A 24,137-nucleotide genomic window follows, 5' to 3' on the forward strand; every position below is an offset into this window, starting at 1 on the left:
ATGTTACTCGTAAAACATTTTTTATATGGTTATGTGCTTCCTTTTTGGCCTCTACAATGGCGACATTTTCCTTGTTCCCCATATAATGTTGGCTATTGCACTCTACAAGTTTAGGAGATCCTTCTCATAAGAGGACAATCTAATAAGTCACCACATGGCAAATTACGAGCTTTAAGCGTTATGGATTACTTAATTAGCATGATGCATGATAGAATAAGTGAATCAAAGATAGACCTGACATGGTTTCAAAGTCGAATCCTTATGACAATCTTTTTTTTAAGAAAAACATCAACTATATAGGTAAATCACATATATAGATTCAAAAAATAAAGTGATTGGTTAGTATTGTTAAGATCATACATTGAGCTAAAAGTATTCAAACACCTTTGACTAGCTCTAACTAGGCCAAGAATTCAAAATCTTGCAATTAGTAGACTTTCTTATACCTAGTTAGGAAACAATTTATAAAACAAAAAAGTAAAAGTGATTAGGATTTAGGACCATCCTTAGTCCTTTTAAATGTAATGATGCACGTGATTTGGACATTGAAACGCTGCATGTAAAAAAAAAAAAAAATTGAGTAGTCAACAAATTTGTTAGCCTTAGTTGGCAATTTTGCTAAGGGTGCGTGAGATAGTAAGATTGTGATTAATATTGTAATGAACCTATAAAACTCAGTAACTAATAATTAATTAACTAATTAATCAGGACAAACCAGCTAATATTGATTACTCCTATACACGGTCGTTTATTGACTTAATTATAGTATAAGAAAACTTACCTTTTTTTTTACAGGCAGAACACATATAATGGCATCAAATTGAAGATTTTTAGTAGTATGATCTAATTTAACATTAGCTTCTAATTTATAATATGCTGAGATTGTAGTTGACCTTTGGTTTGTGTGTGTTTTTGGATCCTTTTCTTGTTGACATTGCTAATTTAACAATCAACTTGTGACTTTACTTTATTAAAACAATTTGTGTTGGTCTTTTCCTTCTGTTGTTATCTATAAGGACTACAACCATTAGTAGTTGTAATAACACTTAAGCAACCTAATTGACTTCATGCCCGATTGACGTAAACTTTCAATAACATTTATTTAGTTCCAATAATTAAAGAGTCTTAATTTTGACCTTTTGTCTATTATTAAGTATTCTCTGATTTCCTTAAATTAAAACGTCGTTGTTTGCTATAACTACACAAAGGAATATTATTAATTAAATAAAAACTTTTGATAAAAAAAGAGATAGATTTTGGATTTTTTTTTTTTTTTTTTAATAAGCGTTATTATTTATTATACTTGCAACGATGAGTATGAAGAGATTCATTCTACGTGGTACATGCATCTTATCTTGAAAAAACATACACATGTACAATCATATTATTAATCCATATTAATCCATTTATCATGATAAAACTAGAAGAAGTCAAAGTTTAAAAGTCAGAGACTATTTATTAATTTGAAGTCTTGATAGTGAGGGAATTATACAAGTATATGAAATTAAGACCGTCTTTTTAGCTATTTCCTTTTTGTACACTTGGAATATTGTGTGTTCCATGCAATAATGCAACAATCTTTCCACCACGAGGGCCACTTGAGCAGTAATCAGGTTATTCAGGTAATTAGTAAAGATAAACAAAGTTGAAAAGTTTCTAGAAGTGTTTTATAGCTCCCCGACTTTAGTCCAGAAGGTACTTTAGAGTATTTTAAAATTTTGAATAACCTTTTCTACCAATTATTGCTTTTAATTTTAACTTATTAAAAACAAACTTTATTATACAAAATAAATTATGCCAAAGAAAAAGAGAGTTTAAGTGTTATGCAATGATTTATAGCCAATTACATGATCTTGAAGAGTGAATTTTAGATTCCTAAATAAATAGCAACCCATATACCTATTACCAAATAAAAAAAATAAAATAAAAATAAACCAATTCATATACTTCTCAAGTATTTTAACTACTGTATAGTATATTCATGTCTACTTTTTTTTTACGCACATATTACGTTCGGACTAGGTGTATATTTATCCAATTCGGACAAAGACATGTCACTTATATGCTGCATCCAGATCACCTCTGTGAATCTGTAACAATGTGTCCATCTTTAAAATTTAAATGTGTTAGGTGTAATTTTCTTTTGATACACACTCTTATTAGTCTTATAGATTAAATGAAAAGCTTTCATTCTTGAAGATGTTACAAACTAAGCAAACATTGGTTTAATGGAATCAATTTTGTAAAAGTAAATTGCTTATTTTTGGGGAGTTTTGATGATTAAATCATAAATGTGAAGTTGGGTTAGTTGAAGTTCTTGGTTGTAAAATAAGGAGGTGTTGGAAGAAGTGGAAAGTTTGCAATTACTGAGATAGGATACGTTATGATGTGGTTGTCTCTGTGTATATATTGCATTGCATTGCATGCTGTGATGCTGTCAGTATCAACTTTATTACTGGTATTGGTTTATTACTTTATTTTATTTTGCATGATTATGATATTCATAATATACTTTATTATTACTTCGTATTTAAAATGTAAAACTATTTGAATATATTTTTTTTAATAAAATAAAACTATGAAAACAAATTCGTGTCCCCTCCACTCCCCTGTTTTTCTCTGTTTTCCCCTTTGCAAAAAGTAATATTAGACCAAAAAAAAAAAAAAAAAAAAAGTAATATTAGACGAGAGTGATGATTGACAAGAATTTGCTTTTAGAATTTACTTTGATTTCTCTTCTTTTCAGAACACTCAGCCAAGCCACATATGAAACTATTAACTTGACTTTGCATGCTTTGTTATCTAGTTTGATTAGATTTTCCTATATACTCCCTCCGTTTTTAAATACTTGCTCTACCTATTTTTTATGGCCGTTTTTAAATATTTGCTCCCTTTTCTAATTTGAAAAGCTTTTATAATATTAAATTAATTTATCTCACCTCATAGACCCACCATGATCATGTTTTATTATTTTCATATTCTCTCTCCTCCAATTTTTTCCACTACTTTTACTTTTTACTATTTTTTATTCTTCCACATACTCCACTACCTCCATATTTTATTACTTTTTCCAATTTTTCCTATAATTCCGCGTATGGAGAAATGGAATAAGTATTTAAAAATAGAGTATACAACAATTCCAACTTTAATTCCACTATTTTTTGGCTTTTACCATATTATTTATTGTAATTAATATGAAATTATCTGTAGTTAGGAAAGTAATAGAAGGCAAGAATCTAGTAGCTGTTTTTATAATTGTATCTACTCTTCTTCCTAAATCAAAAGTTTAGCCCATTAAGATACAAAGTGACATACTTTGTATTTGGTAAGTTTACTTATGTAATAAGACAATTAGTAACCTAGCTTGTTTGATGAATAATTTTTCTTGAACTACAAGTCACATCAAGTAGATAAGTCCCTTAATGGAACTTTGTTACATGTATAATGTTAGGGCGTTCTTCAAGGCCGCTAAGAGTGTTCTTTGACTCTTTGTATGTATGTTATGGTTTATATTCTTTATGTATGTTCTTTGTTTTACTTTCTTTGATTAAGACATATTAAGAATTTAGTTAGATACAAATTGGCCTAGTATTTTAAGAAAATATTGATGTTGTATAAAATGATAAGAAATTAACCGGTAAAAATCACAGATCACAAAGTTTGAACTAGAGACCAACCATCACAATATGAGTTAGATTTCCTATCATTTCATTCATCATTTATTTATACATTTCTAGTTAAATCAAACATATCTAACTTTGATAAAGATGTTTATTTTTCACTAATTATTTACTACTTTCTCACTCTCTTATAGTTTTTCCATTTGAATGACAATTGTCTTGGAAAAAAAAAGGTCAAAATAGGAAGTATGTCTTCAAATTAAGGACTAATATACATTACACACTTCATATATTGAAATTCAAATACTTCTTAATATAAAATTACAACCTAACAATTGGACATTGCTCAAACCATACACTAACATTGAAAAACAACCCTCGATTTTATTCACTCTATTTCAAAACCATTGTCCATCCTGGCGTGACTTAGCCTGTATGCAAATGCAAACTTTGATTTTTAATATTTTAAATTACTAATAACTATACACATTAATACAATTTTAACAAATTATTAACATTGATCGAAGACTCAAAGTAGATTTTATATAAATAGTGTAAAAAATCAAAATAGGAAATAGAGGGTATACATTATTTATTAGTAATATTACCAGAGTTTGTCAAGTCACAACGATAATTTTTTTTTAAAAAAAACAGTAGTCCGTAATAATCTGAGATTTAGATTAACCGGATGCGTAACAGTCCATCAACGTCAAACTAGGAGAGAGAGTGAGAGACAGAGAGGTCAAACAATTAAACAAAAACAATAATTATAAGAATTAAAAATAAATAAAAAGGAAAATCAGTAAGAAAATTAAAAAAGGAAGTTAGGTAAAACTTAAAAGTCATTGAATGAAACCCCACTTTCACCTCCTCTGCTCTTTGTTGACCTCAAACCTTCCTATTTTTTTTCCCTTTCTTCTTCTTCTTCTTCCTCTCACTCTCTCTTCCAACTTCCCCAGATTTTCAATTTTAATAGCCCTAATTTATATACACACAAAAAATCCTAGCTACTTTATTTTTAATTTATTTTCCATGAAGTTCTTCACTTAAAAAGTCAAAATGGGGAGTTCACTTTTTTCTTCCCAGTTTCTCTATTAAATTTCCCCTGTTAGGGTTTCTGCGTTCTTCTTTTTTTTCTGTCATTTTGGGATCTGGGTTTTTGAATTTAGACTCTTTTGAGTAAAGGGTTTAGTTTAATTTTGCTTAATTTTACGGAGTATTTAATTTATTTATTTATTTTTCTTTTGTGTTTTTTTTTTCTCCAAAAGTCAAATGCAAACACCCTTTTTTTTAGGGCCAAGATTGATGTTTGAATTTGCCCCCTTCAAATTGTTGGTGTTAATTATTTGAATTTTTAATTACTACCAATTTCTGGGTTTGATCTTATTTAGAGATCAACTGGGGATTCCTTCTGGTGTGGTCCAATTTACGCTTTCCTTTTAATTTTGTTGAATAATTTGGGCCTTTAATTCACCTTTGAATCTCGAAGATTCTCTGTGTTTTTTGAATGCTTTGCTAAAGCAGACTCTTTGATTTTGGAGAAAGCAATTTGGGTGGTTGATTCCCTCTTTGTAAGTTTGAATTTGAACTAAGCTTTCCCCTTTTTGTTCTGGGTTATTGTTCTTACAAGGGGAGGAAGTTGAAACCCAGTTTGGGTTAAATTAAAATTGAAATTTGGGGGTTAGGTTTTTGTCCATAGTTCTGATGCATCTCTCACTATGGAAGCCTATTTCTCATTGTGTTCATTTGATAATTGATAAGAAGGGTAGAAGAAAAGATGGGTCTGAATTTGGGGAAGATAGTAAGAAAAACCCTTCAATATTGAGGAAATTGCAGGAGAGCAAGCTCAGAGAAGCTCTTGAAGAAGCATCTGAAGATGGGTCTTTACTGAAATCCACCTTAGACACTGATGCTGAGGCTAATTCCAACAAAGATGAGGGCCTCGGCCGGTCGAGATCCCTTGCAAGGCTTCAAGCTCTCAAGGAATTCCTCAGAGCTACTGCGTTGGCTGCGGAGCGTACATTCGAATCCGAAGACTCGATTCCTGCTCTTAATGAGGCGTTTTCCAAGTTCCTTACAATGTATCCCAAGTATCAGTCTTCTGAGAGGATTGATCAGCTGAGATTAGATGAGTATGGGCACCTCACTGGGCCAGCTGCTAAGGTATGTCTTGATTACTGTGGATTTGGGCTGTTTTCTCATCTTCAGACTCTTTATTATTGGGACACTTCAAGTTTTAGTTTGTCTGAGATGACTGCTAATTTGAGTAATCATGTCTTGTATGGTGGCGCTGAGAGAGGGACTGTTGAACATGATATTAAAACTAGAATTATGGATTATTTGAACATTCCTGAGAATGAATATGGGATTGTCTTTACTGTAAGTAGAGGTTCAGCTTTTAAATTGTTGGCTGAAGCATACCCTTTTCATACAAACAAGAAACTGTTAACCATGTTTGATCATGAGAGCCAATCTGTGAATTGGATGGCCCAAGCTGCGAAGGAGAAAGGGGCGAAAAGTTATAGTGCTTGGTTTAAGTGGCCTACTCTTAAACCGTGCTCTGCTGATCTTAGGAAGCAGATTTTGAACAAGAAGAAGAGGAAGAAGGATTCTGCAGTTGGCCTTTTTGCCTTTCCTGTTCAGTCCAGGGTGACGGGATCCAAGTACTCGTACCAATGGATGGCTCTGGCGCAACAAAACAACTGGCATGTTTTGCTAGATGCTGGTGCTTTGGGGCCGAAGGATATGGATTCGCTAGGTTTGTCGTTATTTCGTCCTGACTTCATAATCACATCATTTTACAGGGTGTTTGGCTTTGATCCCAGTGGGTTTGGATGTCTCCTCATCAAAAAATCTGTGCTAGGATGCCTACAAAACCAATCTGGAGTGACTGGAACTGGGATGGTGAAGATTACTCCAGTCTTTCCACAGTATTTGGGCGATTCGATGGATGGTCTTGATGGTCTTATTGGGGTTGAGGATGATGAAGTTGATGAGAATGGTGATTTCAAAGGTGACACCCAGAAGGGTTCCCAGATGCCTGCCTTTTCTGGTGCTTTTACTCATGCTCAGGTAAAGGATGTATTTGACACTGAGATGGAGCATGAAAACAGCTCTGACAGAGACGGAGCCAGCACGATCTTTGAAGAGACTGAGAGTATTTCTGTAGGGGAGGTGATGAAGAGCCCTATCTTTAGCGAGGATGAATCATCTGACAACTCATTCTGGATTGACTTAGGTCAAAGCCCCATGAATTCCGAACATGTGGGCCACCTGGAAAGACAGAGATCCACTCCTTCACCGCCTTTATGGTTTACTGGGAGGAAGGATGCGAAGAGGGTCTCCCCAAAACCAGCAGCGAACAAGTCTAGGAGCCCAACATATGACGGGCGGCATATGCTATCATTCGATGCTGCAGTTCAATCAGTTTCCCGAGGTGTTGATAATGTCCATGAGATCAATGAGGAGATACACACTGTTCATGAGATAGAGGAGGAGTATGAACATGAGATGGCAAACAACAAAGCATCCCTGCATTCTTCATTAAACGGAGACCATTACAATGGTCATACTTCAACATCTCGTGGTATTACATCTGAACTGTGTGCAGAGTCGAAAGAAAGTGCTATCAGAAGAGAAACAGAAGGTGAATTTAGGCTTTTGGGAAGGAGGGATGGCAATAAATTTGCTGGTGGCAGGGTTGTATGCTTTGAAGAAGATGATATTGCTAGCAAAGGTAGGAGGGTATCTTTCAGTACAGAGGACAATCACAGAGGGCACTCTAGTCATACCTTGGAGGCAGGTGAGACATCTGCTAGAGACCTTGAAGACTATGACTATGCAAGTGATGGGGACTACGGTGATGACCCAGAATCTGATAGGAGAGAACCAGAGATAATTTGTCGGCATCTTGATCACATAAACATGTTGGGCCTCAATAGAACAACATCAAGATTACGATTCTTGATAAATTGGCTTGTGACCTCACTTTTGCAATTGAGATTCCCTGGTCCAGATGATAAAAATGATGTGCCGTTAGTACAAATATATGGCCCTAAAATTAAATATGAAAGGGGTGCTGCTGTTGCTTTCAATGTGAGAAACTGCAACCGGGGGCTAATTAATCCAGAGGTTGTCCAAAAGCTTGCTGAAGCACATGGCATTGGGCTTGGTGTTGGCATCCTTAGCCATATGAGAATTATGGATGGTCCCGGGAATTCAAATGGGGAATTGAACATCACAGATACAACATTGTGCAAGCCAATGGCAAATGGTCGTTTTGATGGAAAAAGTGGCTTCTTCAGGGTGGAGGTTGTGACAGCATCACTTAGCTTTCTGACTAACTTTGACGATGTGTACAAGCTATGGGCTTTTGTTGCGAAGTTTCTTAATCCTGCCTTTACTAGAGAGATTGGACTTCCAACTGTTGAAGAAGAGTCAGAAACATGACATTGTGCCCCTCAAGCTACCTCTTTGTTCCATTCAAGCACCAACAGATCGTAGTGAAGATTTGGGATGTAATTTCATCCTGACATATTGAAGATTGTGAAGAATACATGAGGGCAGGATCATTATCATATCTTCGGATTACCCAACACCTTTGGTTACTTACACTGCCCGTGGTAAATTTGTTTATTCATGTTTGCCCTCGGGCATTTTTTGTTTACAAATCTTCTGGGTGCTTGTTACTTTTGCTTGTCTACTGCCCACCAGTGTTTTGGTATGTTCTCAAATGATTGGTTGCACAAAATGTTAACCATTTGGGTGTTATTCTTTTATCCCTGAAGTATGGTTCTCGAGTTTGTGTATAATATTTATGTCATTTTCATGCTAACCTTGATAGTTCAGTCATTTGACATCTTAAGGGAAAACAGTACATTGAATTCGGGAGCTGGGTTCAGTGAAATTTGAGCATTGTCTTTTCAGAATCACATTTGCCTTATCCACTTTCTTTGGTATGTTTCAATGCTGAATCACAGGATTTGATTTTTGCTGGTCAGTGATGTCTTTGATGTCAAAAGATGAACTGTTTTCTATTGTTGTCATTTTTTATTTTTTTTGCAAGATTGTTGTTATTTTCAATTTTTTTTTTTTTTTTTTTTTTTTTTTTTTTTTGAATTTTCTGTTAGATTAAATCTTTTGTTCATGAAATCAAATACTGTTAGTAGATGCTGTACTTGTTGAGATTGAGAATCGTGATGGACATAATATACTTATTTCTGAGCTCGTTCATTGTTCATCAAGCCTTCAATCTTTTTCCTGTTTGAGAAACCGAGTCCACTTGCAAGTTGAATCTGCATGTTTGAAGCTCAAAGTTGAGATGAACTGAAAATTGATGTACTTTAGTTGTATTTCACTAATGAACATGACAAGTGCCGTTGGTAAAACTCTTATTGAGGCCGGAACAGAGCTCTAGATTATAACAATGCCTTATTTTTGCTGCATGGTTTTCTGACTGGTTTTTTGGTATTTAAAGCTTGTCACAATTCAAGCAAAGTATTGGTATGCCTGACTTGTGTAATAGAAGTGCCATACATTTTTTTGCTTTTATATTTCAAAAAGGAAAATGAACAATGCAATGTAGTATCTATAATTATCACTGTAACACCTTAAAAAATATTACAGCAAGGGTTATATTGATGTCCCAGGACTATTCCCTTTATTATTTATCTTTTTTTAAGCTGGTGGCAGGTGTAATCAATTTGGTCACAGATTCTCAGATTGCTGTACTCTCTATAATGTTTTAATTTTCTTGTCTTGAGGCATTTTGTGCAGGTGTATTGTTGTTGAGAATTCGGGATCCTATTAGAGTATTAAAGGGTATTCAGGGTATGTACTTCTGAGTAATATGGTAACAATCCAGTGTAGATAGATGGGGTTTACCCATTTCATACATCCATGGATTGTTGTCACTTACTCTTAAACTTGATGTATGGCTGTATAAGTCTTAGTTTTTGCACGCCGAACAATTTCTTTAGCTGCCAAATTCTCACTTTCTGTCGTACTTGGTTGCTAGCCCTATGTGTTTGTGCCTCTGGTGGCTATTGTTAGCACCTCTAGCAGGCATTCAATAGTACGATTCTTATCTTCTTACCTCTTCTTGTTCTCATTCAATTACCATCCTCAGTTTTTGTCTTTGTTTGGCTGTCCTCTACTCCTTCAGCAGTCCTTCAACGGCTATGTGTAACTCTTTATTTTGGGCGGTCACAGTATGCAGGATTCTCTCTATGGCCCCCTCTTTTTCCTGGGGAATTCCGAAATTTCGATAATTACTTTTGTATACTCCCCAAGAGTCTGTCTAATGTCTATCAATGCCTTAGGGTTGAATGCTACTGGTGTCTTGCAATAGTGAGTTGCAATATTGGTCTTGTATGCGCATGTGATTATGAATTTGCTGTCTTATGGACTCTGTCTCCCATTGATCAGCCTCTGGTTTGAACTGTTTGCTCGTCTCTAGTATATTACTTCAGTTTTCATACATAAATTATGAGCCAGAAATTTTTTTAATAATACTGACATTATTATTGCTTACTACGTATAACTGTAAAAATTGCAAAACATGGTTTACATCTTCTCTAGCTATCTATTATCCTTATTATCCTATTATTTTCTTCTTTTTCAGATTACATTAAATTAGATAAATTGTACAATTACACAGATAAAAAATTTATAGATTTCCTCTATATAAACAAGACAAAATAAATTTCTTCTACATAAACAAGACTAAATACTTGTATCTAGATGCTGAAGGGTATATCAATGTCCAATTCTTCTGGAATCCAACCTTGCTTAGGGTTAACTGGTAACAGAGAAGCTATGAAGATGGCAGTCTCCAGATACGAGTCGTACTTGGCTGTTAGATTTTTATCATTAATACTTTTGTTTGTATCGGTATCTTTCACCACTTTAGCTCTTAGCTTCAAATCTTGCATAAAACTAGCTAATTTCACCTCATCTACAATGTTGTTTCTTGCTTTATGAAGAATTTTGTCGAACGCCTTATTGTTGTAGGTCCAATCCGCATCTCTCCAGTTAAAATGGTATAAGGTAAGAAATTGATGTCCATAAGTTGCCACAAATTCCACTGCATCCAATACAAACTTAAATTCTTCTTTTGACATGTAATATGGGAAGCTAACTCTTGTCCATGCTGGTTTAACTCCCTCATAACCCTGTCAAGCAATAGATTTCATCAATATTTCTTGTTTTAAGTGTTACATTTGGAATATAATATATGATTGACAATGATTTTGGAGCTCAATAATGTAACATATATACATTTGTTTGTTAGCCATTGTAATGGACAAGATTTTTAAAGGTTGTTCCTAGTTGTCGCGTTACCTTTGTGACGTAGTTGCATAGAGACTAATGATGGAAGGATGCATATACTAAGAAAGAATGTTCTGAATTGAGACTTTACCTGTTGGATTGATGCTCTTAAAGCCAAAGAGTAGTCTTTATCAACATTGAGCAAGTAGTGACCATATGGTCCTGCACAAGCACACCCTCCTCTAGCTTGAATACCAAACAAGTCATTAAGCAGTTTCGCGACAAAACGACCGTGCAGTGGCTTACGTTGTCCTGGGTCCTGCTTTCGAGTTTCACCCCTATTTTGAGTGGATGGATACACAAGGAAGGATAAGATAGCCAGTCGCTTGACGCAAGTGTTTCCGAGAATTACAATGTTCTTGATGTTGCCTAGTTTGGCCACAGCTCTTGCCATATAGTTATGCTCTTGCTCTTCAATTGTTTTGACACCAATGTACTCTTTAACCCAGAATGCTAATGCTGCTCGAATCGTCTGGGTTATGGGAGGAGTCCCTGCATTTTCCCTTTCTTCAACATTGTTTGAGTACAAAGTGTCCTGTTTCATTCATCTAATTAGTCTGTAATTCTTCATATTGATTAAAATTGATTAATAATAATACCTGTTCACTGAAGCCATTGACATAGGAAACAGTTCCTCCTCCACAGGTTGAAGGTGTGGAAGAAGTGAGCAGATAAAGCTTCTTGCTCATAAGGAGGATTCCAGGGCTTCCTGCCCCACCAATAAACTTGTGTGGACTAACATAAACAGCATCATATCCATCTATATCGCCCGCTTTCATGTTGATCTCGACATAAGGACCACTGTAAATAACAACATCCAAAGCAACACATACTCGGTTAATACCACTCAAATTTACCACGGACAATACTAATTCATATGTCATGCATAGAATTGGTATCGGACAAAGCTCCTAATAGGTGACAACTGACAAGATCAATATATTATTATTGGGCTTTTATGCGCGTCATTGCACATAAAAGCCCATCATACGTTCTAAGATACAAGACGTAACAAAAACAAAGAATTAATTAGACATACCTAGCTGCAAAATCAAAGCAAGCAAAAGCACCATATTGATGAAGCAACCTAGCAATTGCTCGAGTATCCGAGACAATGCCAGTGACATTGCTACAAGCAGAGAACGAACCCAACATAGGCCGGTTAGTAGACTCGTAATGCTCAAGCTGAACTCTTAGGGCTTCCATATCAATTGAGCCACCATCCTTAGTTAGCGCGATCTCAACAACTTCTACAAGGCTGTTTCGCCATGATAGGAGATTCGAGTGATGCTCGTAAGGCCCCAAGAAAACAACCCATCGCTCTCCATTCCTTAGAGTCTCTAAAACTCTGCTTCTTAGAGTTGATGCAATAGCAACTCCCATAACTTCTTGAAGCCTTTTAATAGCGGCTGTAGTGCCCGATCCACAGAATAAAATGGCATCCTCTTCTCCACCACCTAAACATCTTTTGATATATCTTGCTGCTTCTTCCATTGTTTTTGTAGTTCGTTGCCCCACGTAGCTATCCGTCGTGTGAGTGTTTCCTATACATTATTAGCGCACACCAAATCAACAAACTACGTTTTCATCATAGAGTATACAATATATGGTTGAGATGATCCTTTAACATTTTGTGTACAATGACTTTTAGTAAGTTCATCAAAAAAAAAAAAAAAAAAAAAAAAGGTTATACAAATTGTAGTAGTAACATATGAAAAAAATACAAATCATGAATCATGAATTATTTTTAAAATTCTTGTATGAAACCGCATATGTAGTCAAAGTTCAGACCATCCTCAAACGAGTGTTTTTCCCTTGATTTTTATTCATGATTTATTTTGATACAAACATAACATCTTAAAATATTGTATGAGTAATTAAATGTAAATGGATATTATTAAAAAGAAAACTATTTAATATGTCATGATTTATAAATTTCTCCTAACTAGTCCGACATTATCCAATCCAATTATAGACTACTTCGTACATTATATTTCGAAGAGTGAATATTGTATTCTGTAAGTGTGAATGTGTGATTATGTGCTCCAGCTAGTACGTACAATATAAAGTTCAAACGGAGTGAGCTGTATTGACATTTTTTTATAAAATATTCTATAATTTTAGTGATAAATGGTACTCCACAAAATAAAATAGAATTAAAATGATGTTATAAATAATATTATAAAACAAAAATGACGAGGATATCTAGTGTGAAATGGAGATTGGAAGAAAGAACACGGAATACATCTTCCTAGCCTAATTTCTAAAACAACTTATCAACAACCTAAATAGAGAAACAAAAATACTAGAAGATTAACATAATAACATATAATTATAGTTGTAATAAAGCAAATTATACGATAAAAGAAATAAAATTACCATAATAAGGAAGAATATTAGTAGTAATATAGTCTTCAATGAAGTGAAGAGAACGGGCGGTTGCCGTAGTATCAGCGTAGGTGATTCCACGTTTGCCAAACGGGGACTCGAATTCTGCACCACCACCGCAATCGCTTCCGCCACCAATTATCTGTGATCTAACCCAACTCAGCTTATCACTCTTTTGTTTAGGGCAACCCTCTATTTTAATCATGATTATCTTCTTAATTACTTTGTTATTAGCTCTCCTATATATATCTAGCTTTCTGGTTTTAACTTGATAAGCTATTACTACAACGTACGTATATTTATAGTGTAATTAGTGTTACACTGTTACTAATTTTTTTTGCTAATTATGGCTTAATATTGCGCGGAAGAGAATAGTTCAACAAAATGTTAAGTATGAAATTGAAATTATAGCGTAGAAAAACCGTATATATAAGAAATAAAAATAATTATTTATACGAAATAACGAGTTATTCCCGAATTTTCAAAGTCAAATTAATTTGATAATAATCATTTATGATATAGTCTGCTAACTCAGCAACCTGCCAGCCAATAGTGTTGTGCGATTATGCTAGTCAGCTCATACAAATAATTAATTATATGTAGGCTCCTCTTGTGATTCATGAGTAGTACTACTTGGTAGTATTATTTTAATTTTTAATGTATTCTTAAATACCAACTTGGCAAATTTTTTTTTTTTTTAATTAAGGGCTTATTTTGATTTACTGAATTGAATTAAAGTGAACTGAACAGAACTGAACTGAATAGAGCTAAAATGAATTATTTATGAGAGAAGAAAATTAGAAATTAAACTGAACTAAATTGAACTGAAATTAAGCTCAAGAGAACAGGCCCTAAATTTATTATTCTGTGACCAACTTGTACATGCATGTAACGCTTAAAAAAATAAATCTAAGTATTGTTATTTATTTGAACATCAGATATTTGATTGTCAAAGGAAACGAAAAATGTCTATGGTTGGCTGATTGCCGACACCATTATAGTATATTACGCGAGGATTGTAACATAATATATACATGGAAATTACAATGACTTTCGAGTTGAATTGTTGCGGTAATAACTTAGACGATCAAGACAAGCTAAAAATAGTATTATAGGTTAAAAATTATACTGATTTTGAAAAGATGCATATTAGGAGATTAAAATGAAAAAAAAGGGCTGTGATGAATAGGTTTCAACTAAGTACCTGTTCTGATTTACTAAATTGAAGTGATTGAAGCTGAACTGAACTGGACTGAACTAAACTGAGTTGAAATGAATTGTTTATGAGAGAAGGAAATTAGGAAATAAACTGAAGTAAACTAAAGAAAATTGAACTGATAGGAGCTGAGCTGAATTGAAGTGAAATTAAGCTAAAGAGAACAAGCCCTAAATAGTTTAGTTTGGAGTTTACTTGTATTATGGAGTATAATGGAGTATGTACTTTTTATGTCCTGACTCTTGATGTTGAGTTTGAGGAAGATCAATTGGTCAATAGTATTTCGTAATATTAATTGAGGATTTTGTCAATGATATTTAATGACAAATAGAGAACAATCAAAATCTTTTAATCCTAAATATGAGGCGGTTCCAAGATTTTGAGAATGGTAATTAGGACTTGTTTGGTTGATGTAGGAAGTAAATTTCCATGGGAATTTCTAATTCATGGGAAATTACTTGCTTTATTAAAATTCCTAAGAATTACATAAATATATTTGGTTGTCATGTGGGAATTTGTAAATCATGGGAATTGTGAATGACCAAGGGAGGGGTGGGTAAGTAACTTCCCATGTTTTGTGGGAAGTGAAAATTCCCATGAATTGTGACTTCTCCCATTTTTGCTTTTTAATTCCAACCAAACAACATACCCAAAAGGAAATTCATGGGAATTTTGAGTGCCTATGAAAACTAGAGGCAACCAAACAAGCCCTTAAGGTATTGTCATTTGTCAAATCATGAATCCTAAATAGCAACATACGGAATAGCATAGTGATTTGTATGTCCCATTCATAATATTCAATTTGAAGAGACAATAAAACTAATTATTAAAAAAAATAATAATAAAGAAAATATACTCCCTCCGTTTTTAAATACTTGCTCCATTTCTTCATGTGTGGAATTTTAGTAGAAATTAAATAAAGTAATAAAATATGAATGTAGTGGGGTAGGTGAAAGAATAAAAAATTGTAAAAAGCAAAAGGAGTGGAGAAAATTGGAGAAGAGAGAATATGAAACTAATAAAATATGATCTTGGTGGGTCTACCAGGTGGGAGAAATTAATTAAATATTGTAAAAGCTTTCCAAATAAGGATAGGAAGCAAGTATTTAAAAACGGCTGAAAAAGGAAAGTGGAGCAAGTAATTAAAAACGGAGGAAGTACTATTTTTATTAATTTTTATTTGCAACAAAGGAGTATTATTTATGAGACATAAAACATTCCTTTGTTTCGACTAAAAAGAAATGGAGGTAGTATATAATTTGTACAAAGTATTTATTTAGGATTTTGTTTAATAGATTAATTTGTCGCAATTTGTAATTTCTAAATATCATTTTTTTAACGCGTAGTTGAAAATATTAGTATCTAAATTTGTGCATTGAAATCAAATATTTTATAACAACCTTTCGTTTTCAACTGTAAATGTCCCTATTATTATCATTAAGTAGTATTCCTTCCGTCCCTAAATTATATTCCTACTTCTCTCTATTACATGAGAAATAAATACTAAAAATAGAAATATAATTTAGGAACGGAGGGAGTACTACGTAATAAGAACATATCCACCAAATTCCCTATTACGAATTATTAAAAATAATGAACTACAGTATTTTCTTGGAAAAGGCGATCATGTCATCCACAATTTCACATGACCCTTGTGGCCTTGTATGCAAGTTAATGCACGTCTGCCGAAGTTTATGAATGTCGTGAATCATCTGATACTGTATCAATTATTCATTCATACGGTCCTACACACCTACAATTGCCAGTGACCGATACAAATATGATCTTCCGAATCTTCTCCATTTCCGCGTAAGCATTACAATAACTGATATATTTGACTAATTTTAACATATTATATACTCGGTATTAAATTTGACTAAAATGTTTGCTAATAAACGCTCTCGAGGCGTTGGATAAACATTTAAAATATTGCCTAAAATAATATTAATTTGGGAAAGCATGACAAAATCACCCGTCGATCGGTGTAATTAATGTTCATTTTAATTTAATCTTTTTACTTTTAGCTAGCTTATCTAACGCCGTCGGGGCGTTCGTTAGCTTTTGCCTTTTTAATAATGTACTACGTATTAGAAACAAAATTTTATCTTTATATATGTTGTTACACGGGTATTTTTTTATAACTAAAATTACTATAAAGTTTCATAATACTGACTTGTTTTAATATATTTTGGGAATACTTTAATGGGTACAATAAAATTATGGCCATCATAATTAGTACAGTATTAATTTAGATCAAAACAATTCATAAGATCAAAACATTGAAATCTCCATCAAACATGTGTTAGTATGTGATCTTTAATATCGACACTTTATTTTTGTGTGATCGGAATTTTAGCATATAGATAGCAATAAACAATTAAACACCATATGTTTAGGTTTCTCGACAAAAACCAACTACAAGAAAGAATAGAAGAAATCGAAGCTAAGTACGGAGTAATGAATTAAGAACTCATCAGATTACTGATATTTAATTTTATCAGAATTTTCGGTGGGATTCATTCCTAAAACATATATTTTTGAATTAAAGCGAAGAACTCTTTTTTTTTTTTGACGCATTTTTAGCTGATGAATTTTTTATATCTTAAAAGTCTACTAAATGAATGGATAAGATGAGTCTTATAAATTGAAGGGTTGAGATTCACTAATTATAATAGCCACAATTTTAATGTAGATATTACAAAACTATCCATATATATTTCATTAATACTTCGAATCTAATTATATACTTCCTAAGTATATTTAAGGTCAAACCTGTGTATACGCATGCGTGTCAAATTTAACCGTGTTAATTATTTTGGTACAAAGTAAAAATAATTGAAACGAATCCAAATGTTAGTAGTGACCATATTATTTGTATTTAGCAGTAAAATTTATTAATCAATTATAATTTTTAAAATTTCTATAAAAATAGAAATAAAACCTATGTTATGTGACCGAAAGAGAGTATGTACGAAAATTTATTCATTAATATGCCAACTAAAGCGGTTGACCAAAATTATGGCTAAAAACAAAAGGATGTCACCGTAAATTTCATTTCCTTCAACTACGCAACAACACCACCGTCCATTGGCACCATATTATGTAGCACACGAGCATGGTTAACTTTTTCATCTCTTCTCACCATCATCATTGACTTAATATAACCTAGCTACTTGACAGTTTTGAATAAGAACTATGTACTGGTGTTAGATTTTATATCAATTTTCAACTTAAAATTTCATCCTTTTCAAAAAGCTTGCGAGTTGATAAATTCTCAATTTAATCAATCAAGAAAAGAATAAAGAAGAATGATTCAAAGAGATGATTTTTTGTAGAGCAATAATAACTTATTTAGTGATCCGAAAATGGTGTTTAGAGTTTGGTATACAATGTTTAGTATTTTGCAAATTTGTGACATCCCTTACCTTACCATATACTACGTAAAAATATCAATAAAGTGTTAGCTCATTTAGTAAGCTTCTTACCTTAGATACTAGATATCTGAGGTTCAAATCCTACCAACACTACAAGAATCATGTCGATTTCCGACGAATAAGTTCCGACGGACATGTAATTCCGTCGAAAAAGCCGAAATTTTCGACGGATTTATATTTCGTCGGATATTTCCGACGATTTAAAATTTTCATCGGAAATTTCTAAATTCGTCGGAATATATGCACTTTCTGACAGATTTTTTCGTCGAAAATTACTATTTCCGACGGATTTTTATTCCGTCGCAAATTTCCGACGGATTTTTATTCCGTCGCAAATTTCCGTCGGAATATAATTTAAAAAAGAAAAAACCTATTTAAAAGTAGAAACCCTAAAGCAGCCCCTCTCCCACCTTTTTTCTTTCCGCCTCTCTTCTTCCCCTTTCTCTTTCTCTCTCCTTCCCCTTTCTCTTCTCTTCCAGATCTTCTTCTTTCTCCTCTTCTTTTACCTCTCTTTTTCTCTTTCCTCTTCACTGCATGTGCCGCCTCTTCCTTCTCTCCTCTTCTTTCCCCTGTTTCTTACCACTGCAACAAAAACCACCATCGCCTCTTTCTTCTCTCCTCTTCTTTCCCCTGTTTCTTACCACTGCAACAAAACCCACCATCGCCTCTTTCTTCTCTCCTCTCTTTCCCCTCTTTCTCCCCACCACCGCGACTGTAACAACCACCACCAACATCAACATCAACCTCAAACAACACCACCACTGCAACAACCACCTCCAACATCAACCTCAAACAACGGCGCACTGCCCAACAACAGCACCGCGAAACAACAGCCACCGTTGCAACAACACCACCGCGAAACAACAACCACCGTCACGAGTATCTCAAGGTCTCCGCAACAACACCACCGTGAAAAAACAACCACCGTCGCGAGCATCTCGAGGTTTTTTTTGTAGATCTAGTTTTAACTTAGGTTAAATTGTAGATCTTGTTTTAATTTTGGTTAAATTGTAGATCTTGTTTTATTTTTTGAACATTTATGATTATAGTTAATTATTTATGTAATTTTAATGTTAGTTTATAAATTTATCAAATAATTGTAATTATCATAGTTAATTGTCAATTTTTCTTTTTATTGAAATTCCGATCAAATATGTTTATCTATTGGTTTGGATTTTTTGTGGTAATTATCGCTTTTTTGTATTATTTTTTTAAATATCGTTTGTTATTTTGGTGGTGTGGGGTAGAGAATAGTGGTGTTTTGAGGTGGTGTGTGGTGGTAGGGTGTGTTGTGGTGAAGGTGTAGGTGTGGGGGTGGTGGCGGTGGTGCCACCAGATTTTTTTTAATGCATTTTCCGACGGCATAATTCCGTCGGAAATTTCCAACGGAGTTTTTCAGGCCGGAAAACCTCTTCCGACGGACTGATTTTCGTCGGAAAAGTGATTCTAACGGAAATTCCATCGAAAAAGGTCATATTTCTTACGAACTGTTTTCCGACAACCGGTTCCGACGGAAATTCCATCGAAAAAGGTCACATTTGCCATGCACAACATTTTGACCATCTAATTTGGAAAGGATGAAATATATTAAGAGTAATTTAGAAGATTCTCTCACCTAATGAATAGTGTTAAAATTACAAATGAGAAGAACAAAAAGGGAAGAAGAGTGTACTTTTATTATTATAAGACACATAGACAAATGTGAAATAAAAAATGTTGTTAATATATATATATATAATGTTATATGACGCTTTTTTTTAGAAAATACATTACTCATTGTTATTGTTCCTTGGAAACAACTAGTGAAAATCTACTACGAAGTACTTCTGTTTCATATCTTTATTACAATATATACTGTGCTAAAAATTCCCCTAACATATACTCGTTTTAAATTGGTCATCAATACGAGTATCAATTTTGAATTCCATCTTCATAGAAAATGTATGAGGATTAATTAATGCTTAATTTAAAGGAAATTTTGATTTTTACCACCTTACAATATCGACTTTGTTGAATTTACCACCTCCATAAAAAAAGGATTTACTTTACCACCACATAAAAAAAAAAACATCACTTTTCCCACCTCCACCCTTACTCCGGTGACGGAAACCGCCAGTGGGGCCCAATAACTATCACTTCCCTCCAATTTATTTCAATTAAACACGATTTCCCTCTCTCTCTTAGTTTTCTCACCTTCCATAATCAATTTCTCACCAAATTTCTCACCTCCTCATCAATTTCGTCTCTCTCTCCTTTGATTTTTGCTGTTTCTCACTGTAACAACTTCTCTCTCCTTTGATTTTTCGCTTTCTCTCTGTAAAAACTGGAACCCTAATCTATTTTGGGTGGTTGAAATAGCGCTGGATCCACAAAATTGCTACACATCAGCTCTGCTTGTCATCTTCATCAGGTGGAGGGGACCAAAAGCTTGGTAATTGCTGACAGAATTGGAGTTTCCTGACCACAAGAGGTACTTTAAACCCTTTTTTTGTATATGTAGTTGGATTTGTGGTTGTTAGTTGGGGTAAATTATGGTTTTTTTGGGAGTATGTGAAATAAAGTATTATAAACCCTAATTATGCGAATCTTTGACTGAATTAGATTTTGCATGTGTTAATTAATTAGTTAATTAGAGTTATATGTACTTGTTTACTGTTAATTAAGTGCACAGTGAAAGTGAATTGATTTTAGTTGCTGTAATTGGTGAATTAGGGTATTATTACTGAAATTGTTTATTGTTGTTTGTGCTTTTGTGGGAATTGTTACAGAATGGAGACTGTGAATTTAAAATTTACATTAGCTGGGGCCTTTATACCTTCTTTGGCTGGTAAAAATAGGAGGGTGTTAACTTGGGATGGTGGGTGGGTTTATTGGATGAGAAATGTGGATAAAAGAAAGATTGATGTTCATTTTTTGAGGCAAGCTGCTATACATGGATTTCTGTATGTGAATGTGAGGGTTCCTAAGGGGTTTAGTTACTGGTATAAGCAAAAGGGGAAGTCTTAGGTGAATGGGAAAAGGGAGCTTGTTGATGGTGAGGTGCAAGGGTTTTTGGATTCTGTGAACAAAGAGGGGACATGTGAGTTGTATATAACCTGTCATCAGCCAATTGAGGTGACTGAGAAAACACCCTTCAAGTGTATAAATGGGAATGAGCTTACCCCTACACAAAGGAAGAAACTGAAAAAGGAGTTTGGTGGGCCTAAGGTAATTGAAACCAGCCCAAAACCTAGTAAGCCCAATGTAGAAGAGCCCTTTAGGAGAAGCCCTAGGTTAAAGGGCATTGTGATACATGACAGAGAGGATGAGGAGAGGTTACCTAGGGTTGAGAAAGTGAGTGCTACTACACAAAAGGGGAAGGGTAAGCTCACTGCTGCAGACAAGGGTAAGGCTAAGGTTGGGGGTGATCCTGGTTTTCAGTCAACTGGTGAGTTAGTGAGAAAAATAAAGGAAAGAGTGAGGAGCTTGAGGGATGAGACTGATGATTTTACTGATGAGGATGGTGAGACAGAGTCTTCTAGTTCAGATTTGAGTAATTTTGAGTTTGAATGTGAAGGTGAGGAGGATGCATACTCTGATGATGATGAGGAGTGGTTGAAGCAAAATTTGGAGCATATTAACAGTGAAGTGAAGGGCGGTTTGAGGGGAGTTGGTGAGGGAGGGGAGGACAGGGATGATGAGGATCAGGGCACTGGTGCTGAGGTTGAAAAAAATTTGAAAGCAATTGATGTGAGGGTTGAAGAGGAGCCAGATTGTGATTCTGATGAGCTGAGGAGTGTGGATGGTGATTCAGATGATGATCAACAAAGTGTGTCTTGGTTTAACCCTGAGACAGACTTTGATAGGGCTATTAAGTTTGAGGTTGGACAAAGGTTCAGTGATGTGCAGACCTTGAGAAGAGCATTGAGGCAGCATGCAATTGAAAACAGGTATGAGTATTACCTGCTTCACAATGATTCAAAGAGGCTGACAGCATACTGTAGAAGAAAATGCAGGTGTGTGTATAACAAGAAAAGTTGTAGGTTAGTGCAGTGTACATGTGGTAAGGCTGTGAGGTGTAGGTTTAAGTTTTATGCAACTAGGCTAGTCAAATCAGAGGCTTGGGTAATTAAGACTCTTAAGTTGAAGCATAGGTGTGTTAGGACTAAGATGAACAACAAGGTGACAACAGAGTTCCTAGCTGGCAGGTATTTGGAGGAGTTTAGGGGAAACCCCAGATGGAAGATCAGGCAGATTCAAGACAGGGCTTTGAATGACTTGGGGATCAAAATTACATACTCCAAGGCTTGGTTGGCCAGAAGCAGGGCAAAGCTGATAATATATGGGTCTTCTGCAAAACAATACTCAAGGGTATGGGACTATGGGAAGGCCATTCTGAAATGGAACCCAGGGAGTGAGTGCAATGTTGTGGTGGATGATATTGGTCAAATTGAGAGGCCAATTTTTATGAGAATGTTTGTGTGCTTAGCTGCACTTAGGGATAGGTTCATTTCAGGTTGCAGACCAATTATTGGGGTGGATGGCTGCCATCTCAAAGGAGCTTATCCTGGGCAGATATTGGTGGCAGTTGGTAAAGATGGCAACAATGCCATATTCCCCATAGCTTGAGCTACTGCAGAGATAGAGAACAAGGACAGCTGGTGCTGGTTTCTGGAGAGTTTGTTGAAGGCTCTAGCTGTGTTTGACCAAGGAGAAGGGTTGACTTTCATGTCTGACAGACAGAAAGTAAGTTATTTAGTTTTTTTTTATCTCAGTTTGCTTAATTTTTTTTTTTAAGATACTAAACTGTTGCATTTGGCTTGTGTGTAGGGTCTGTTGGAAGCATTTGATGCTGTGGCCCCCAGAGCTGAGCTCAGATTCTTTGTGAGGCATATTTGGTCAAATTTTAAACTCAAGTTTCATGGTGCAACTTTCAAGGAATTGTTCTGGGCTGCTGCAAGGGCAAGCACTCTGGTATGCCCTTGAATTACTTATACTTGCATTTGATCTTGTGTTTGGCTGGGGTGAATGTCTTATATTCTGTATTTGGATGTATTATGAGTATGTATTATATTCTGTATGCATGTATTTTATAATGTATTATGTATGTATTTTAATCTGGATTTGGATATATGTATGTGTGGATATTTTTATGGATATATGTCAGTTATAAGCATGGGTGTCTATGGTATGTGTGTTGAATGTTTTCCATGTCTGCCTTGTTGTATCAGTTTGAGTTTGAGGTAGCTATGGAAAGCATCCATTTTTTGGATGAGGAAGCATACCAGTGGCTGTCAAACATTGACCCACAGCACTGGTCAAGGCATGCATTCTCTACCACCTGCAAGTCTAACATGTTGTTAAACAACATGTGTGAGACATTTAATGCAGTGATTAGAGATGCCAGAGACAAGCCTATTCTAACTCAAATGGAATGGCTTAGAAGATATATGATGAAGAGGAGTAATGACAAGTGGGAGGCAGCAAGGTCTTGGAAAGGGTTACTCACTCCATTTGTCAACAAAGTGTTTGATGGTCTAGAGAAGTATGCCAGGACCTGTGAGGTTACAGCTTCAAGGGATGACACATATGAATGTAAGTACAAGGATGATCAGTGCATTGTGGATCTACAAGAGAGAAAATGCACTTGTTTTAGGTGGGAATTGACTGGGATACCTTGTGTCCATGCATTTGCATGCATAATGGACAAAAGGGATGATCCTGAGATGTATGTGCACCCCCATTACTATAGGGTGACATACTGGGCTGCATATGAGAACCCAATCCAGCCTATGCCTGGCCCTAGGCATTGGGAGAAGTTGAAGCTCAGACAGCCCTTGCCACCTGTGCTCAAAGTGCAACCAGGCAGACCCAAGGCAAAAAAGAGAAAGCTTGAACTAGGGGAGGGCACTTCTGCAGCACCTGAGGGGAAGAAGCCAAGGGTGAAGAAGCAATGCTCAAACTGTGGTGGTTTTGGTCATTATGCCAAAACATGCAAAGCTGAATCAGTACCAGAACAGCCCAACCCACCTGTAACAAACCCAAAGGGTGGTAGGCCACAGTTGCAGACTCCTTGGCTTAAGGAACTGAGGAAGAAAAGTGAAGAGAAAGCAGCAAGACAGGTATGTTTGTGGTTCCTTGCACTTTTGCTCTGTTCTGTTGTGAATTTTT

At 34.9% G+C, this 24,137-nt stretch overlaps 2 protein-coding genes across 2 annotated transcripts; one reads left to right on the forward strand and one right to left on the reverse strand.

The window, feature by feature from the left end:
• The first annotated feature begins 4,458 nt into the window (after nucleotides 1-4,458).
• LOC145561950 (uncharacterized) lies at nucleotides 4,459-8,586 on the forward strand. Its single transcript, XM_081622087.1, has one exon. It carries the CDS (start codon nucleotides 5,325-5,327, stop codon nucleotides 8,067-8,069), a length of 2,745 nt encoding a protein of 914 aa, XP_081478213.1. The 5' UTR covers nucleotides 4,459-5,324; the 3' UTR covers nucleotides 8,070-8,586.
• A 1,566-nt stretch (nucleotides 8,587-10,152) lies between these two features.
• Nucleotides 10,153-13,701, reverse strand: LOC145563139 (uncharacterized). The gene is made up of 5 exons (XM_081623564.1): nucleotides 13,329-13,701; nucleotides 11,989-12,493; nucleotides 11,549-11,750; nucleotides 11,041-11,484; nucleotides 10,153-10,792 (listed from the first exon to the last, which is right to left on the reverse strand). The coding sequence occupies exons 1-5, from the start codon at nucleotides 13,540-13,542 to the stop codon at nucleotides 10,358-10,360; spliced, it is 1,800 nt and encodes a 599-aa protein (XP_081479690.1). The 5' UTR covers nucleotides 13,543-13,701; the 3' UTR covers nucleotides 10,153-10,357.
• Nucleotides 13,702-24,137: the final 10,436 nt, after the last annotated feature.

This window comes from Chenopodium album, chromosome 10 (assembly GCF_948465745.1).
Source record: "Chenopodium album chromosome 10, dcCheAlbu1.1, whole genome shotgun sequence".
Lineage (NCBI taxonomy): Eukaryota > Viridiplantae > Streptophyta > Magnoliopsida > Caryophyllales > Amaranthaceae > Chenopodium > Chenopodium album.

What these genes read in the sequence shown, in the direction of transcription:
- LOC145563139 (XM_081623564.1), bottom strand. Translation starts at nt 13,542, where the DNA reads ATGATTAAAATAGAGGGTTGCCCTAAACAAAAGAGTGATAAGCTGAGT. An exon ending in TGCTTTGATTTTGCAGCTAG is followed by an intron (nt 11,751 to 11,988) that starts GTATGTCTAATT and finishes TGTTATTTACAG; the next exon opens with TGGTCCTTATGTCGAGATCA. An exon ending in TAAGAGCATCAATCCAACAG is followed by an intron (nt 10,793 to 11,040) that starts GTAAAGTCTCAA and finishes ATTGCTTGACAG; the next exon opens with GGTTATGAGGGAGTTAAACC.
- LOC145561950 (XM_081622087.1), top strand. Translation starts at nt 5,325, where the DNA reads ATGCATCTCTCACTATGGAAGCCTATTTCTCATTGTGTTCATTTGATA.